This window comes from Callospermophilus lateralis, chromosome 15 (assembly GCF_048772815.1).
Source record: "Callospermophilus lateralis isolate mCalLat2 chromosome 15, mCalLat2.hap1, whole genome shotgun sequence".
Classification (NCBI taxonomy): Eukaryota; Metazoa; Chordata; class Mammalia; order Rodentia; family Sciuridae; genus Callospermophilus; species Callospermophilus lateralis.
The window spans coordinates 70,338,376-70,358,479 of record NC_135319.1 but is presented as its reverse complement, the minus strand read 5'-3'; the positions used below and the strand labels follow the sequence as shown (position 1 = coordinate 70,358,479).

The window sequence follows — 20,104 nt, the reverse complement described above, 5'->3', positions numbered from 1 at the left end:
AACAAAAGACTCATGTAATATTTGAGGAATAATGCAATTTTGAATTATAGGTTTGGTTAAAATATTTGTAAAGGACATTTTCTTTTTCAAAGAAACTTGAAAACAAAACATTTTGGAAAAGAGAATATAACCAGTATTCAATGAGGAAAAAAAACTTCATTATTTTCTTAGGAATTTGTATTACAATCTAATACAAGTAATCAACAATGCCACACTTCACACTAAACAATCCTTACCACTTAAAATTACAACACAGAAAAAGGACTATATTTAAAACTTGAATACTATTTCGAATGATTTTTTCTAACCTACCTTAAGCCATATATTCAATATAAAATTATCAAAATTTTGTATCACATTAATAATTCCTTTTCTGGGGTTGGGACTATGGCTCAGCGGTAGAGCACTTGCTTAGCACATGTGAGGCCCTGGGTTCCATCCTCAGCACCACATTTAAAAAAAAATAAAATAAAGATATTGTGTTCAACTACAACTAAAAAAAATAAATATTAAAAAAAATAATAATTTCTTTTCCAATCTGGATACAAATAAAAAACAATTACCCTTGACTATTCAACAATGTTTTCTTTAGCTGCAATAATAAGGAAATGGAAGCTTAACTGTGGGAGCCAGTGAAACAAGTGAAGTTTGAAAAGGGTCCCCATAGGTTCTAACATCTGCCAGCTTTGAAGAAACTGCTCTAGAAGGGTTAAAATTTTGGATTCTACACTGAAAGGTTGAATTGAAACACTGAAAAATTATCTGGCAGTAGATACATCTAAGAACTTCATAAACCATCTATTGGTTTCATGATTCTAAGTTTTCATGACAGATTTTATCTGGGAAAAAAATCATCACAGTAAAAAGATTGGGATTCTTTCAAAAAAAATAATTTTTTTAAAACAGGCATCCAGAATACCAAAGCAATAAAAGCCAAAAATACATACAAGACCAAGAACATCTAATAATCAGAGAACAAATTCTGAAAACTGCTGGTGGGTTTTATTAAAAGCATTAAATTTATTAATAAAATGGCACAAAAATCTAAGACTTTACCATCATTTCTTGCTCAAAGCGCCGGAATATTTGTTCTCGTTGTTGCTGCAGCTTGCTATTGAGCTGTTGTTGGGCTCTTTGCTCTTCTTTCTGAAGAAATCTTAACTCTCGAAGTTCCTGACGTCTGTGACAAAAAGTAATAATTAACAACAGAGAGGAAGACAGAAAAAAATTACACCTATGAAATAACATTTTTAAGACCCATTTTTTAAATGAAAAAGAATATGTTGTCTACTCACCTGAGAAACCTCAATTCCTCAGTTTTGGAGTCACTGTCTGTAACTATCTTCGATGTTGTTACACTCACTTCTACACCATCGACAATAAATTTGCGTGTTTTCTTCAATGTTTTCTTTTGTCTTCTTGTTTCCTGAGTGAGATTTTTACTTTAGTTAGGTTTTATATAAGGAATACTGAAGAAATGAAATATTTTTTTCTTCAAAAATGAAAACAGGGCTGGGGATGTGGCTCAAGCGGTGGAACACTCGCCTGGCATGCCCGGAATGCTGGGTTCGATCCTCAACACCATATTAAAAAAAAAATAAAGATATTGTGTCCACCTAAAACTAAAAAATAAATATTTTAAAAAAAGTTAAAAATAAAAACAGATGCACAGCCCTGACAATTATACATGTGAAATAAGAATATAAAGCAGGGAGACTAGCCTCTAACCCTTAAACTTTGACCTCCGAACTCCACTTCCTTTATGGAAAATTCAAATTTTTTAAAAAGTAAAATTGGGCATTTTGATTACATACATACATAACTTCTCTGACACTACATAATTAGGAACAAGTGAATGTTTTACATAAATGGATAATTAGTATAACTTACATATCAACTACTTTTTCTTCATCTTTTCATTTTTGTGATTTCTCAGATACCTCTGCCTTTTTACTGACAAAACACTTCAAAATGAATTCCTGGGACTTATCCCTTAAAATATCTAAATCTATAAATCTGAGGGCAGCTGGCAATTTTTTTGAAAAGGTTCTCTGGTAAGTTTTAAACGCTGTCAGGACAGGGAATCAAAATCTATTTAACCAACAGCAATAATGCCAACAGCACTCCTCCACTAGGGCCAGGGTTGGATGTGTGATTTTATAATTACTAGAAAGACAGTGCCTCTACTATACCCCAAAGCACCTGACCTGCCTACTAGCTACTACCTAAAAACTCTTTATCAAGACCTTTTTAAAAATTCTGTTAATTGCTCAACGGGCACACAAAATCTTTTAAATGTGTACAGAAATAACAGAAATCTAAAACTCCTACAAACACATTTTGATAAACCCAAATGTGTAAAGAGCATACTTGGTTTCAATATGGAGAAGGAGGTTATAGCAGAGAGAGCAAAAGTAAAAACACTAAACTCAAAATGCATTAGAATTTTACGGTTTGCCTCTGGCACCTTTTGATCACCTTTCTGAAAATTCTCTTACTCTTTCATCCTCCAGGACCCACAATCTTCATGCTCCTCTCCCTAGCCCTGGGAGGCTACTACTGGACTACAGTAGCCTCCCCAGACTCCCTCTAAAATTGAACACTGGCATGCTCCAAAAAACTAATCTGCCTCCCTTAATCTCCAACTTTCACATTTCTTCAGTTTCTCCTAAAGTATCCACAATTACTATCTCCATAATTCTCATAGAAGAATTTGTATTTTTATAGAATTTTTTTTAAGAGAGAGGTGAGAGAGAGAGAGAGAGACAGACAGAATTTTTAATATTTATTTTTTAGTTTTTGGCGGACACAACATCTTTGTTTTTGTATGTGGTGCTGAGGATCGAACCCATGCCGCACGCATGCCAGGCGAGCGCGCTACCGCTTGAGCCACATCCCCAGCCCCCTCCTTTTTTTTTTTATAGAATTTTTTTTTTTAAGAGAGAGGTGAGTGAGAGAGAGAGACAGAATTTTTAATATTTATTTTTTAGTTTTTGGCGGACACAACATCTTTGAAATTTGTATTTTTAAAAGAGGCTACTAGGTCAGTGAATGAATTTTGGATTGGTGGAATTTCAGTTGGCAAAACAAAACAAACTGAAGAGAAAAGAAAAAGAAGAAAATCCAGGCCAAGTAACACTTTGGAGTGGACAAGTAGGACGATCAGTCGTTCTGTGGAGGTCTGTCCCTATGGTCAGTTTTCCTACGTTGCTTATGCTTGTCAATCTCCTCTTATTTATCAACCCAAAATCTCTAAGAAGTATTTTCCGAAGGGCAATTCATAGCTCAACCTATTGGAACCCCACAGGATCCTTTGTTACAGATACTGATTATCAGGACCCTTCCCAAATTTCTACATAGCTCCCCTCATAATTCCTAGGCACACCAAAGACTTGAGAATTATGCTCTAAAAGCTCCAAATGTTCTAGGTTTTAGTTTTTGGTTTTGTTTGTTTTCCCACCTGTATAAGCCAATGGTAAGTGGAGGATTGTTTACCTCCTAAATGTGCTTAAAAATAGATCATTCTTTCAATTTCTCAGTTCTTTCATATATTAGTCATCATTCCTCAAATCGCACCTAGATATGTGCAATAAAAAACTGTAAATTAAACTAAGCGACAATATACTGTAATTATCTACATTAGGTGTACCAAAATAAGTAGCTCCTACCAAAAGACTGAAAGAATATAATCAAAATCTCTCTTCTTGGTTCTTTTTGATTGCCTTAATGACCAAGAAAGAACTCAGAAGGTCAGTATTATTACTCTGATTTAATGCTGCTTTATTTTCAAGACATCAATGAACTCTAAAATTGCCAAAATGACAAAAACAAAAACAAACAAACAAACAAAAAAACCCAACCTAGGACCCACATGTACTTACTTGTAAAGATATTGACCCACTGTCTTTAGTTTTACTTAGGAAGCTAGAGATGGATAAATTCAAGTCAATGCTGTTATTATCAGCAGTGGAACCGGTGCCTGAATCAGTATCATTTTCCTTCTGATTCTCAGATTCTGGTAGCAGTATGGTTTCAGTTTTTGATAAAGCACCTGTTTCTCCTTTATTTTCTGCATCTTCAGAGTTGATATTAATACTGGGTATTGAAACAGGCTGAGGTTCACTGGGCTGTGAAGTTGCAGGAACTTGAGGTTCTATTTCAATTGGCACTTCACGTGGAATTTCTTTCTTCTCTGTCTCTATCTGAGCAATGGCTTCCTGAGCATCCTGAGTTTCACTTCCTACAGCCTTTTGTTCAGTATCAATCACTGCACTTCTGACCTCTATTTCTTCAGTGCCACTTAACTCACTAACTTCTTCAACTTCATTTGTCTCTGGTTCTTCATTGGTTTCCAATATGTTCTCTGAACTGTTGACTAGTTGTTCTTCACTTTTAACTTCTACAGATTTTTCATCTACATCTTTAGTCTCAACTATTTCTTTAGTAGGAGGAACATCCTTAGTACCACAAACCTCAGGACCTTCTATGGGCTTATCTATTACTTTCTGGGTTACTTCAACCACTTCTTTCCCATCATTAGTCTGAACAACCTCAATATTGTTTTCAACTGCCTTCTCAGCAACATTTGTTGCCTCATTTGTCACTTTGCTACTATCTATCACCTTGCTACTATCTACCACGTTGCTATTATCATTGATCATATCATTTTGAGTTCTGTCATCTTTTTCCAATTTCTCTGGGGTGTCCTCCTTTGTAAGCCCAACTTCATTGTCAACTACCTGAATATCTGCCTCTTTTTCTCCAGTCTCTTGAGAAACTAAATCAACTGTTTGAATAGTAGAATCTTTCATTTCTTCAGATTTTATAAATTTATTTTCAAGTATCTGTTGTTTATCCTGATCCTTTTCTTCCTCCTGTTTCAAATTATGTTTGTTATTTGTTTCTAAAGTTACTGTTACATTATTCTCTTCTCCTTCATTGACTGAATTAATGCCCACAGCTGCCTGATCTTCTGTGTCAGGCAGATTTTCCAACTTGAGCCTCTTGTCTCTCTCACGGTCTTGGATTACTGTTGGTCTATCATGGTATTCAGACACAGCTTCTAAATGAGCATCATTTGTATCTTCGTTAATACCCTCCACAGCCTTTTCAGCTTCATCAGTGGTGAGTTTTTCATTAAGAACTTTGCTGCTAAAATTATCCCCAGAAGAATTGCGTTCTGTTTTTTCTGAGACGGACTCCAAAATACAAGCATTTTGTGAAAGTTTATCTTCTTCTGAACTGGCAATACTAAGGTCAGAGGAGGCACGCTTACTTGCAGGTATTGGCTAAAAAAGATTTTATACATTTTTAATGTTAAAACAGGATTCAAGATGGTGATCAAAACAATGTTTACAATGGTTTAATATCTATATTCAATAGAAGTTATTGAAGTTATAATTTAAGGAATTAACAGTTCTTCAACAATAAATATGAGAAAAAGAAGTAGTAAGAAGCAATTGTGATTAACTTCACTTTTAAAATTAAAGATTTTATACTCCCAGCCATCAGTTTTATTCCTTAGATGTAGGTACAATCCCCCACCTCAAAGCACAACTCTAAAAACTAAATAAAATTTCCTTTCTAAATACTGACCAGAGAATTTTCTGTTTCCTCATCATCATCTTCCTCTTTGCCATCTTCAACTTCTTCTGTTACTTCAGCCTTTGCTTCTGCTATCAATTCTCGGATTGGTTTATTGGAATCAACAGTAACAAAGGGATGCTGTTGAGCATTAAAAAGAGCATATTCAGTAACAACTGAAATACCTGCCTGTAAAGGAAGTTTCAAACATAAAGCACACATACTAACAGGGTAAAAATATGAGTAGGAAAAACATAAACAATTTTGCAGAATATTACATTTAGTAAAGTAAGGAGGGGAGGAGGTTAACCAAAAAAAAAAAAAAAGAGAGAGAGAACGAGCTTTTGGTCAAAAAAATCCACAACTGGATTTTTGGGTTTTTTTTTTTTAACAAATCGAAGTAGGCCAGGCACTCTCCTATAATCCTAGCAGCTCAGGAGGCTGAGGCAGTAGGATCCTAAGTTCAAAGTCAGCCTCAGCAATGTAGCAAGACACTGTCTCAAAATAAAAAATAAAAGGGGCTGGGGATATGGCTCAATGGTTAAGTCCCCCTGGGTTCAATTCCTGGTACCAAAAAAAAAAAAAGATTTGAAGTAATTTTTATCAAAAATGAAAAGATCTGTTATATATGGGTCCTAGAAACATATTGTTTCTGTATATTTAAAAATTTATCATTAAAAGTTTTAAATTAAAATGTAAAGCTAGTTTCAAGTCAGTACAAGTCACTTCTTTAAAAAGTAATAGCTATTAAATCCTCAATAAAGCTGGGTGTGGTGGCACATGCCTGTAATCCCAGCTTCAGAAGGCTGAGACAAGAGAATCACAAGGTCAAGGCCAGCCTGAAAACTTAGCGAGACCCTGTCTCAAAATAAAAAGGACTGGAGATGTAGCACAACAACAGAGCACTTGCCTAGCATGCACAAGGTCCAGGGTTTAAAAAAACATCAACAATGAAATTACAAAAAGTTTTACAGTTCTATCTAAAGTATCCATAATCATCTATTTTATTTCTGAGATGGTTTTAATATTCTTAAAAGAAAACATTCATCTCTGTATACTCAACACTTAACAGTGTCTGTCACAGACTAAAACTTTCAAAGTAGTAAAATAATATTAGAAAATGTATACTAGGGATATGCTTGTTGCACACAGCAAGGCAATTTTTTCTTGCTTTCCTCCCAACCCTCAAATAAATAGGTCAGGACTAGTACAATGTAGGAGTTACACAAATCATTCTAACAGATTTGTCATTCTGTTTATTTATCTATAATATTAATTATTTGACAAGCTTTTATTTCAAATATTACAAGCAGATCCCACTAACCAAAATTAAATTATCTGATCACTTTAACATCATCATTTTATTATTGAACACAATAATAAAAAAAAATTAAAAATTAATTAGTTCGTGGTCCCTGTCCATAAGGAGCTTGCTTTCTAGTAATTAGAGAAATATAATGGAAATAACTAACAAAAAGAAAAGAATGTAATTAAAGTGAATCATAAAAACACAAGAAAGGGCTGGAGCTAGAACTTAATTGGTAGAGTGCTTGTCTTGCATGCACAATGTGCTGGGTTCAATCCCCAGAACCACAAAAAAAAAAAAAAAAAACCACAAGAGAAATGGCTTATAAGAAAAAATGGCTTAATTTCTCTTAGTAATGGCAGCACATGTTGGTAAAAAGCAAATGTTGACTACTATACCATGTAGTTCATCTTTCCACAGAGAAACTCAAGTGGGAAAAAAAATAACCACAATAAGTGAATTTGAAATTGCATTATTTTTAAGAGATGTTAAAACAATACAATTTGCTATTACCACACTATCCCTATTTTACCTGCAGTAGTTGAGACGTAGTCCACCTGGCATCCACATTCTTTTCCAAGCATTTCTTTAGAAAGTCCTTAAAATTTGAAGACCTTCAAAATAAAATTTTAACAATGACATTCTATTTTATTTTCTTGTTATTAAATCAAACAAAATTCCTTAATAAACTATGCTTAAGTTTAATTATGTATGAAATCTTATTCATTCACTATTAAGAAACCTAGTTGGGCTGAGGCTGTGGCTCAGTGCTAGTGCACTTGCCAGGCATGTGTGAGGCACTAGGTTCAATTCTCAGCACCACATATAAATAAATAAATAAAATAAAGAACTATCTATAACTAAAAAAAAAATTAAAAAAAAAAAAAAAGAAAACTGGGGCTGGGGATATGGCTCAATTAGTAGCGTGCTTGCCTGGCATGCATGAGGCACTGGGTTTGATCCTCAGAACCACATAAAAATTAAAAAAAAGAAAACCAGTTAATGAGTATAAGATGTTATAAAACTATTCTTCTATAAATATAAGGAAGGTACACAGTTGATCACTGAGATACAGCTATATATTTACAAGTATGCCAAAAAAATCACAAAGATTACCCTATTATACTAAATTTCAAAAGGATATATCAACCACATATATACATTACTTTCTTACACTACAGAAAATACCTTTTCATGCAGAACTCACTCAGGTTTTTCTCCTGTGTGGTGTAAGAAAGTAACATACATATTTTTTTCCTTTTTTTTTTTTTTTTTTTTGGTATGAGGATTGAACCAAGAGCACTCAACAGCTAAGCCACATTCTCAACCCTTTTGTATTTTCAGACAGGGTCTCACTAAATTGCTCATGGTCTTGCTAAGTAGCTAGGGCTGGCTTTGAACTTGTGATCTTCCTGCCTCAGCCTTTGGAGACACTCAGATTATAGGCATGTGCCACCATGCCTGGCTGATATAATTTTTTTTTTGGTATGGTCATTAAGTCTTGAAAATATAACCAAAATCAATTTTCTGATTCATGTAGTTTTTGTACCACATAACCAAACTTAAATGCCCTTGGAAAATTAGAAAAAATAAAATGTTAAGTTTTGCTTCCTGAAAATCTTTCTTTAGAATAATTTACCATCGTGATGGCTGTGCTAATGTAGGAGGTTCAGATTTTGCTATTTTTAGCAGCACTCGCATTGGATTTAACTCATGATGAGGTGGCTCTATCTCAGCCATTTCTATTAAAGTGATACCCAGGGACCAAACATCAGCTTTATAGTCATAGGGTCTGTCCTTCGACGTCTCACACATGACTACTTCAGGAGCCATCCTATGAAGACAGAGAATTTGAAAGTTGTTAGGATGTTTAATTTAAGAACTGTTATTTAAAAAAAAAAGAACTGTTATTTCAAACCATACAGACAATATAATAATTATTATTTGTTATTATTATTGAATTATAACTATTGACATGACTAATACTGTAAATTCATAAAAATACCTACCAATATGGAGTGCCAATAAAAGAATCCCTTCTTTGAATTGTCCTTGTGTTTTTAGCTGATACTCCAAAATCCGCTTAAAATAAATAAGCATACATTAGCATTAATGATAGCTTTTAAGCACAGTTAATTGTACTCAATGGGGCAGAGAAGGGGAATATTACAAGAGTGAATAAGGACACTCTTATTAAAGGGTAAATAAAATAGAAATAATTTCTCTACCATTCTAATCTTGACTATATAGTACCACTTTTCAAAAGTACTGCCAAAGTTTACATCCTCAACACACTAATACCACCATCTTCACTTCTTCAGATGTTAAATTCTTCAAAATTGAAAACAAAAAATAGTAACTTCCAAATAGAAGAGTTTATCCACTTCAAAGCAAACATCAACTAGTGCTACAGGCTGCAATTAAATCAACATTTTTTCCTATGGTGTAAAAAAACAGAAATTCTACCAAAGGAATCTTTATGACAGCATTATGATTTGCAAACATCCTTGTAAAACTGTATCAGAAAAGAAATTGGAAACTTTGTGTTTTCTGATTTAAATTATAAAAATAGCAACATTGTAGCTTTATCAGTTGTCAACTCCATCTCTTCATCTCAGAGCTCAGATAACCACTAAAGAACCAATTCATTGTTTTGAAAACTAACTAAATAAAAAGAATAAAGCATTTTCCTATCTTTTAATATGAACTATAGTTCTAAATAGTCAAATAGTTAAAGAGAAGTATCATCTTATTAAAAATGATTGACAATTCATTTTGCCACCCAAATCAAAGAAAAAATCTAGGTATGAAGCATCTAAACACCAATAACTGCTAACATCAGAAAAGAACAAAGGGAAACATTGCATGTCTCTTGATGAAATAATGCAAAACCACCTGTTTGTTTTACCAAAGAATCAGACTTGAGACTCATCAAGATTTTGGATTCAGTTACTCATCCTCTAGATGAGTAAACAGATTTACAAAGGTTAAGTGATTTATACAAGCTTCAAACTGATAGAAGGAAATATAAAAAGGAAATTATTGAAATCATCATTAAAATGCAATCAGCAAAAAGCAGTTGGAGGGAAATGATATAGGTCAAACAGCCCAGGTCCTTTGGGCAATGTTTTCCACCTTGCTTTCATTATTATTTCACTGAAGGACCCTTTTAAGACAAGTTTTCCTAATCTTCCCAGCCCAAATAAAAATTTAATACCACACGTACACTGTATGTATGTTCATGTATTCTGGGTCTTTGAGGGAATCACAAACCACTATAGTATCTAATATTCTTTGTCCCAAATATACTAATTATTGTTCCCTGGATAGAGACATTATTGACTCCATAAGAATGCACACTATCATGTTAAGAAAGAGATATAGAGGGCTGGGGTTGTGGCTCAGCAGTACAAGTGTACTAGCAAGTGTGAGGCCCTGGGTTTGATCCTCAGCACCACATATAAATAAATTAAATAAAGGTATTGTGTCCACCTACAACTAAGAAATATATATAATTTTTTAAAAGAAAGAGATATAGGGGATTCTGCAAATTAAAGGAGACTTAAAAAGATGTCACATTAAAAAATAATAATAATAATAATATTGCATATGTGTAGATGTGATGACAAAATAAAATAGTTAAAAAAATATTTATAATAGTTGCATGTATTTTGTCCTTTTAATATCCTTCCAAAATGTGCAAATTAAGACTCCATCACTATATATTTTTTTTTACAATTTCATATCTTATATGGGTTCTATCTTCCATTTGAATAATGGATGAAATAATCTCCAATCTAAAATCTACATCTAATTCTTACAAAGTTCATTACTTATTCCTTCAGTGTAAAAAAACAAAATTAAAATACTAGCACTTACACTTACTTTAGGTATCCTTTTCAAACCTAATGTTACTTTGTTAGTTTATCTAGGGTACTATATTAATAACATAGAGTATAAAACTAAACATGAAAAAAAGAAGCCTGCTAGATTTAAGTTTTGGAAATAAAGATAAAACTGAGTTAGTGGTACTATACTATATTTATTCTAAATGTAAAATATTAACATGTATTAAATCTATTCACAAAAATTGAAGGGAAAAAAAAAACTATCTTTTAAAAGTTTGTCCTTTTGAAAATAAAAAAAAACTATACTTATGGGCTGGGGTTGTAACTCAGTGGTAGAGAACTTGCCCAGCATGTGTGAGGCACTGGGTTTAATCCTCAGTAGCACATAAAAATAAATAAATAAAAATAAAGGTTTTGTGTCCATCTACAACTAAAAAAAAAAATTTTTTTAGGGCTGGTATTGTGGCTCAGAGGTAGAGCGCTCGCCTAGCACATGCAAGGCCCTGGATTCGATCCTCTGCACCACATAAAAATAAATAAAGGTTTTGTGTCCATCTGCAACTAAAAAATAAATTTAAAAAAAATTTTTTAAACTAATCTTTCTTACTTTTTTTTTAAAGTGTTATATTAAAAACCTATAGGAACTCTGGAAGCTAATGCATATTTATCTAAGGAACTATTTAAAAAAAAACTAGTAAGGAGTAATTCTTCATATGTCACCTATTTGAGCAATAAAATAATATTAAGAAATATACACACAGTGTAAATCTCAGAACACAAATACAAATGTTTTGTTTAAATGAATAACTTACCCAATTTAATATCTCCATCTAAGGTAAAAAGAATGTTGCCAGCTTTTAGATCTCTATGGATGATTTTATTATCATGTAAGTAGTTCAATGCCTCTAAAGTCTGCTTGCAAACTACTTGTATTTGGGACTCAGTTAATGGTCTCTCAAGTTCTACAGAAAGTAAAAACAAATTTTTTTAATTTTAAAAATCTGCATTTTTATACAATGAAAACACAGCAGTGAGCTATACCCCTTTCACATCACTGTGAACTTGTCAAAGATCATATAGAGTAAATTTATTTTACAAGAACTAAATATCTACAAAATAACTTTCCAGATATATTATACAACATTTCATTTTAGAACTACAATTATCCAAGAATATGAAAACACAATTAGGGGCCAGGGTTGCGGCTCAGTGGTAAAGCACTCGCTTAGCACGTGCAAGGTGCTGGGTTGTATCCTCAGCACCACATAAAAATACAATAAAGGTATTGTGTTCAACTACACTAAAACAAAAATTTTTAAAAATACAACTAAATTGATTTTTTAATTCACTGAACTTCACTCAATAATTATATTACACATACATATATATAAATGGTTGAAATCCTTTACTCTTAAGTGTAATTTAAGAGGTAAACATAAAGAATAAAAAGGTATTTACCAAGCATCACAGCATCTACTGCTCCACCTGCACAAAATTCAATGAGGATCTGCACGCAAATAAAAAAGCACATGTCTAAAACTACATTGAGTTTCAGAATTTCTTCTTCAATTTAGCAAAAAAGATAAAGAAATAGACACTGAACAATCTGGGTTATATAAACAATATTATGGTAAACATGAAGATTTTCTTTGTCAAAAGAGTTATAATTCTTAAGTAATATACATTTAAGAAAGCACAAAGAAATCACATTATGAAAGGAAGTGAGTTGTTGTTAAAATTCTCTAAAATTACCAGGTACAGAGTTTTTATTCTATTAAATGTTCACTTTTTTCATCACGGAAAGATTTTATTACTCCCATTTTAAGATAACTATTGTGGAATTATGTAATCAATTATCTTCATTTTTTAAATATATTAAGACTAAATCATAAAAATATACAGATTTCTTTCAGCCAAAAAAAGTAGAATATATATATGTATATATAGATAGAATGTATATGTGTGTGTGTATATATATATATATACACACACACACAGCAAAAATCACTGGCTTTTTTCTCTCTCTACAATACTTAATTTTTTCAGGTGTTTGCCAATTATATATTTTCAATGTCATTATATCCTGTAAAAAATAATTTAGAAGGTATATCATTATTCATTCTCTAGATGAGTAAACAGATTTACAAAGGTTAAGTGATTTATACAAGCTTCAAACTGATAAGACTAGAATCAAAAGTATAAGCCTTCTGCAAGAAGTGGTGGCACATGCCTGTAAACCCAGAGACTCCCAAGGCTGAGACAGAAGAATCACAAGTTCATGTGCTATGCAAGTGCTCTACTACTGAGCCATAACCCCAGCCCCTGGATCACAAGTTCAAAGCCAGCCTTAGCAACTTAGTGAGGCACTAAGTAACTTAGTGAGACTCTATCTCAAAATTAAAAAAAAAAAGAGAGAGGGGCAAGGGCTAGGATGTAGCTCAGTGTTTACACACTCCTGGGTTCAATTTACAGTTCCAAATAAATGAGTGTGTGTGTGTGTGTGTGTGTGTGTGTGTGTGTGTAAAAAGCCATTTGAGGGTGCTGGGGCTGCAGCTCAATTGTAGAATGCTTGCCTAGCATGTGTGAGGCACTGGTTCGATCTTTAGCACCACATAAAAAATAAATTAATGAACAAAGATATTGTGTATCCATCTACCGCTAAAAAAAATATTTTAAAAAAAATTTAGATTTCCAGTCAATAATTCTTTATGTTGCTTACTCTTCTCCCCTAACACTTTGCTTCTTTCTTCAAGGAAAAAAGCTAAAACTCCATTTTAAAATCTCTCTTGATTAAACTATGCTAGAACAGAACAAGTAACTGACTAGTTATCATAATGAATATTAACATTTTACTTTTGTCTCTGTGCCTATTTTCTTAAAAGTGAACAAAATTTATATCTACAACCTTAGCCACTATATAATGCACTGAAATTGAGCCTGGTAATATATTAAGATATTTAACATTTACAATAAGCATTTTATAATTTATACATGATTTACAAAAATTTTTAGGATAAAAAATTTATAAGCAACTTCTAGGAAAACAAAGAAAATTTAACAAATTTAAAATAAATACTTAAACTACAATAAGGACATCTAATTTCATACTTTGGGAAATTCAATGTTCTTAATCAAGTTTTTCTACCTGGATCCAAGGTCAAACAATTAGGATGAAAATGGTATAACTGGAAACTTAAATCTGAACATCTGTTGAAGCTGTGGGTAATTGTGTTATTAATGACTAGCTCATCCACAGATCAATTCTCATTCAAGTAATATAAGTAAAAAAATAGAAGAGGTAATAAATAAAATAGGTTTTCACTTTCTCTTTAGGACAATTATCTCATTTAAGCCATTCCATAAATCAGTATGAAATACTTACCCAAAGATTGTTTTCATAATAGAAAGCATCTAGAAGCTTGACTATGTTTGGGTGATCACAAGATGCTAATATATCAATCTCAACCATATAATCTTCAAGTTCTTCTTCAGATTTAGTGTCAATCACCTTTGCAGCTGCTAAAACATTGGTCTCTTTATTCTGTGCCTAAAAATGAAAGTACCAGAAGTGTCACACTTCAAATGTATACTTTTTAAAATTTATTTTAGAGCAGTTTCAGGTTCACAGCAAACTTAGCAGAAAACAGAATTCCTTTACACCCCCCACTTCCTCCCTCACACACAAAACCTTCCCCACTGCCAAGTCTGCACCAGGGTGATAAATTTGCTACAACTGATAAACCGACATTTACACATCATTATCACTCAAGCCATAGTTTACATTAGAGTTCACTCTTGGGGATGCTCATTATCTATTACTTTCAACAAATAAACAAATGGCATGTATCCACCATTATAATATAACACAAAAGTTTAGTGTGCCCTAAAAATCTTCTGGCTATTCCCTTCTCTCTTCTCACCAACTTCTGGCAACCCCTGATCTTTTTATTGCCTCCTTAGTTTTGCCTTTTCTAGAATGTCATAGTTAGGATCTTACAATCTGTAGACCTTTCATATTAGCTTCTCTCCCTTAGGAATATGTAAAGTTCCTCCAGGTCTTTTCACGGCTTGAAAAATCTTTCTTTCTTTTTTTTTTTTTTTTTTTTTAAGTACTCAATTATATTCCAGTTCAGCTGTGCCAGTTTATTTATCCATTCATCAGATAAAGTATATACTGACTGTTACCAAGTTTTGGCAAATATGAATAAAGTTGCTATAAAAATGCATGTGTAGATTACTATGTGGACATAAGTTTTTACCTCATTTGGATAAATACCAAAGAATGCAAGTGTTGGATCCTATGGTTTATTTAGTTTTGTAAGAAACTGCCAAACTATCTTCCAATGTGGATGTATCATTTTGCAGCAACGAATGTGAATTACTGTTGCTTCAAATCATCAGCATCATTTAGTATTATCAGTGTGGATTTTCACCAAATAGGTGTGTAGTAGTATCCTATTGTTTCAACTTCCAATTCCCTAATGATATGAGATATGGAGCACCTTTTCTTTATTAGCCAAGTTTATATCTTTGGTGAGGTATCTGTCCAAATTTTGGTGAGGTATCTGCTCATTTTCTAATTGTTGTGGTTTTGGTGGGTTTTTTTGGTGGTGTCTTTCTTTCTTTTGTTCTGTTCTGGTTTTCAGTGCTGGGGACTGAACTGAGGACATGGCACATGCTAGGCAATTGCTCTACCACTGAGCTTCATCTCCCGTACTTTTTTTTTTTTTTTTTTTTTTTTTTTTTGAGAGAGAGAGAGAGAGAGAATTTTCAACATCTATTTTCTAGTTTTCAGCGGACACAACATCTTTGTTTGTATGTGGTGCTGAGGATCAAACCTGGGCCGCATGCATGCCAGGCGAGCTCGCTACCGCTTGAGCCACATCCCCAGCCCCATCCCCCTTACTTTTTAAAATTTTATTTTGAGACAGGATCTCACTAAGTTGCCCAGCTAGCCTCAAACTTACGATACTCCTGCCGTAGCCTCCGAGTCGCGCTGGAATCACAGACATGCAACACCTGGCCAATTTATTGGTTTTTTTGTATTGGGCGCTTGGGGATTTGAACCCAGGGTCTTATGCATACCAGGCAAGCACTTTACCACTGAGCAATATCCCCAGCCCCAATTTATTGTTGAGGTCTTTGCATATTTTGGATAACATTCCTTTATCTGATATGTGCTTTGAAAATAGTTTTCCCCCCCCATGTGGCTTGTCTTCTCATTCACTTGACATACTATTTTTAAAAGATAAATAGTAACTACAACTTGCTATGCATACTGCTAAGTGCTTTATATGCAGAAGAGTTAGTGCTTTAAATCATCCCACTGAGTGGGTCAGAGTGCTAAGGATTCAAATTATGGTTTTGCCACTTATTAGCATGTTGCTTGGGGCAACTTTAAAAAAGTGTGTGTGTGTGTGTGTGTGTGTATTCAATACAATGTTTGGCACATATAGTAAGGATTCAAAATATTAGCTGTAATTATAACTACTAATTAATTTTAACAATACCACCATGATACTTTATTATACCTACTTCAAAGGAGGAGTTATATAAACTTGGGCAGGTAAAAAAGGTTTCCCCAGGTCATGTAGCTAATAAGAGGCAAAGAGTTTTTATATTCAAGTCTGCTTCCAAAGTGCACCCCCCCTTTTTTTAACCTTTATCATTATCCTTAAAGAGAATACACCCACTTTGATATAAGGATTACTTTGAGGTAAAAGCACTTGAAAAAACAAATGCAAGAAGAAGATTCTTACAAAGTTTCCCCATTCTCTTCCTGAAAAAAAGATTGAAAAAAAAGAATCCTACTCTGTGTACCAAAAGAAAAATGCTTCAAAGAGAGTCATAACAGAACATTCTGTACAAATAGACCTTAATAAAACAATTCTTATTTTCATTTAGTCTCTCCACACAATTTACCAACTTTTCTACAACAGTCTCTTTCTTTATTCAACCTAATACAAAAAGCATGTAGGTTTTGCCTTTCCTTTGCCACATAAAACTTTTATTAAATTTTATGCTTTTCTTCTGCTAATCTATGCCAATTTAATTCTCAGGTCCAAAGGGCAAAGGTCAAGTTTTTGCCTCCTCTACACCCTTTCCAGTCTTTCTGTATTCCCATCAATTTGGTCATTTTTCCTTGCTCTAATTAACTTTTCTATATTCTTTCTTTGGGTGAATAACTTCTCACCAAATGGAAAGTTTCAAATATGTGATAGAGCCGAAATTATTTTTTTAGAAATCAGATTTTAAAATACGAATCAGGTTGTTTTAAAAGACATTTCAGTATTATATGTTATCATATCCTTAGAGAAGAATACTATAAAATATAGGCCCTAGTAGAAGACCAAGAATATTGGGAGTGGAGCTACAAATCATCCTGCTTCTGCATGCTATATATTCTGCATCTCTAAGATGTCCTAAGAAACAGAAAAGATGTATTTTTTACTTGCAAATGAAATAGGATGAAGGGGAAAAAGCAACTGACACTACATAACCTCTAAAGTTCTAGTAACAGATTCTTTATTCTACTGCCCTGTATATTATATCAACAATGGTATCATTTAGTTTAATATAAGTTATAAATAAAAGTTACATTAGAAAGTACAGTGCCTCCAGGAGCTATGAATATATTTAACCTTTTGAGATGTCCAGAGTTCAATCCCCAGGGAGGGAAGGAGGAAGGGAGGAAAGGAAGGAGAGAGGGAAAGAAGGAAAGAAGGAAGGTGGAAAAGCACAATGCCTCTTATGTTATTGCTTGAAAATAATTTGATTACTCATAAGAATCTGGTTCTAAAGACCTCTAAAACAATAAAACTGAAATAAACACTGCTATTGTATGACACTAATCAAATATAAACAGTCTAAAAAATAATTCTTAACTGTCATCTATGTAATATCAAAAGACATGAAAATGTTTAAAATAAGACAAAGGTTTTTTTAGTGTTTTATTTATTTATTTTGCTTTTTTTATATTGTTCTGGGGACAGAACCAAGAGCCTTGGATATGCTAAGCACATGCTCTACCACTGGGCCACAAATAAAGATTTAATGAAATAAGCCAGGTACAGTGGCGCATGCCTACAATCCCAGCAACTCGGGAGGCTGAGGCAGGAGGATTCCGAGTTCATAAGCCAGCCTCAGCAAATCAGCAAGCCCCTAGGCAACTTAGTGAGACCCTGTCTCCAAATAAATATAAAAACAGCTGGGGATGTGGTTCAGTAGTGAAACACACCTGGGTTCAACCCCTGATACTAAAAATATACATATATTTTAATGGAATAACTAAAGACTAATAAAATAATGGAATAACAAATTCAAGATATTAATTTAAAATATAATTTCTGTTGCTTTAAAAGATTTCTGAAGATTAGTCATGAACATTCAAAATCACTGTTTTTACTTTCATGACTGATCAATACAGCTTGGTCACTTTACATAAATAAATAAGGAGCTGAAGGAAAGCATATCTTACCTGAATTTTCTGTACTGGTTTTATGCGCTGAAAAAAGGTGGGTAAAAATTTTTCAATAGTGATTATGTCCTGGGTGATGAGTAATTTTTAAATCCTCATTTATTTTCTTTCTAGAATTCTACATTTTCTAAGCCTATAAATTTTTGTAATGGGAAATATATTTTAATTTAATATTTATTTTTTGTTTTAGTTGGTTGCCCATACTAGGCGCACACTCTACCGCTGAGCCACAACCCCAGCCCTGAGAAACATATTTTAATAAATTCTCAGTTGGACCCAGGCATGTGACACATGCTTGTAATCCTAGCAACTCAGAAGGCTGAAGCAAGAGGACTGCAAGTTTAAAGCTAGCCTTGGCAACTTAGGAAGACCTTGTCTCAAAAATATAAAATCAAAAGGGCTGGGGATATAGCTCAGTGGTAGAAAGCCCCTGGATCAATTCCCAGCACCAAAAAACTAAACAATTTTTATTTTTATTCTTATTATTCTCAGCAGAAATTAAAAGATCAGCAAAAAAAAAAAAATAGATATGATTTCAGTCCAAAGAGGCTATTAGTCAATCTAAAGGGAACGTCAAAAAAACATATAGAATAAGTACAAAAGGAACATTAAAAAAAGAATAAAGAATTCAATCACTTCAATAATCACTGGGGTTGATTCTGTTAATATGGATGATTTGATCTCAAGATTGAAAACTAAAAGGTATCCTTTATCCCACCCACCAAAATAAGAGGTAAAATGAGAAGTATGAGGATATTCAATCATAACAAAATATAAAAACTAAACAAACCAAACCTCAGATCAGAATCATCTACTATATTCAAGGCATTGCTCAGGGCCGAGGAAAACAAAAAGACAACACACCTTAGTGAGCTGGGTGCAGTGGACCATGTCTGTAATCCCAACAGCTTGGATGGCTGAAGTAGGACAGGATGGTGAATTCAAAGCTAGCCTCAGCAATTTAGCAAGGCCCTAAGCAACTCATCAAGACCCTGTCTCTAAATAAAATACAAAAAGGACTAGGATGTGGCTCAGTGGTTAAGTGCCCCTGGGTTAAAAAAAAAAAAAAAAAAAAAACACTGTAGTGACATCTGTTGCAAGAATAAAAGAATAAAATGTAATATAAAAATATACTGAAGTATGGTCAAGTGTTGATCTGCTAAAATCAATCCATTCTTTTTAAAATGTTTTTATTTGTTCTTTTTAATTATATGTAAAAGTGGAATGTATTTGACCTATCATACATACATGGAATATAACTTCCCTTTCTTGTGATTGTATATGATGTGGAGTTTTACTGATTGTATATTCATTTATGAACATAGAAAAGTTATGTCCAATTCATAATGTTTTTCATATTCCCATGCTCCCTCCCTGATATCATCCACATATCAGAGGGAGCATTCAGCCTTTGATTTGGGGGGATTGGCTTTTTTTACTTAGCATAATGGTCTCCGGTTCCATCCATTTACCAGCAAATACTATAATTTCATTCTTCTTTATGGCCGAGTAATACTCCATTGTGTAAATGTACCACTCAATTCATTCTTTCAACAAATATTATGTGCCTTCTATGTCAGGCACTGTTTCAGCTGCTGACAAAATAGCTCTTATCTTATGGCACTTATAATTACAGGAAATGAACAGTTGATAGGACAACAAATAAAATAGTATACAGGGATTAGCACTTTGGAAAAATTAAGATAATAAGAAAAATAAGGAAATGGGGAAATGGGAGCACACAGGGAAGAGATTTCAATGTAAATAGGGAGATTAGGCCTAAAAGAGAAAATAAATGAGTATATAAATATCGATAAAATTAAATGATTTTATTTTAATGCCTTTTGAGCACTAAATTTAAATTTTCAGCATTCTGCAAACAATAGGGTA

General features: G+C 33.2%; 1 protein-coding gene across 1 annotated transcript in view; it reads right to left on the bottom strand.

The window, feature by feature from the left end:
• Positions 1-20,104, bottom strand: part of Slk (STE20 like kinase) — a 56,066-nt gene that overhangs the window by 17,737 nt on the left and 18,225 nt on the right. The window contains exons 2-11 of the mRNA XM_076834404.1: positions 14,120-14,284; positions 12,196-12,244; positions 11,550-11,699; positions 8,899-8,971; positions 8,529-8,723; positions 7,422-7,503; positions 5,596-5,724; positions 3,882-5,288; positions 1,296-1,426; positions 1,057-1,180 (exon numbers count right to left, since the gene is read on the bottom strand). Coding sequence (XP_076690519.1) covers positions 1,057-1,180; positions 1,296-1,426; positions 3,882-5,288; positions 5,596-5,724; positions 7,422-7,503; positions 8,529-8,723; positions 8,899-8,971; positions 11,550-11,699; positions 12,196-12,244; positions 14,120-14,284 — 2,505 coding nt within the window. The remainder of the gene's footprint in view (positions 1-1,056; positions 1,181-1,295; positions 1,427-3,881; positions 5,289-5,595; positions 5,725-7,421; positions 7,504-8,528; positions 8,724-8,898; positions 8,972-11,549; positions 11,700-12,195; positions 12,245-14,119; positions 14,285-20,104) is intronic.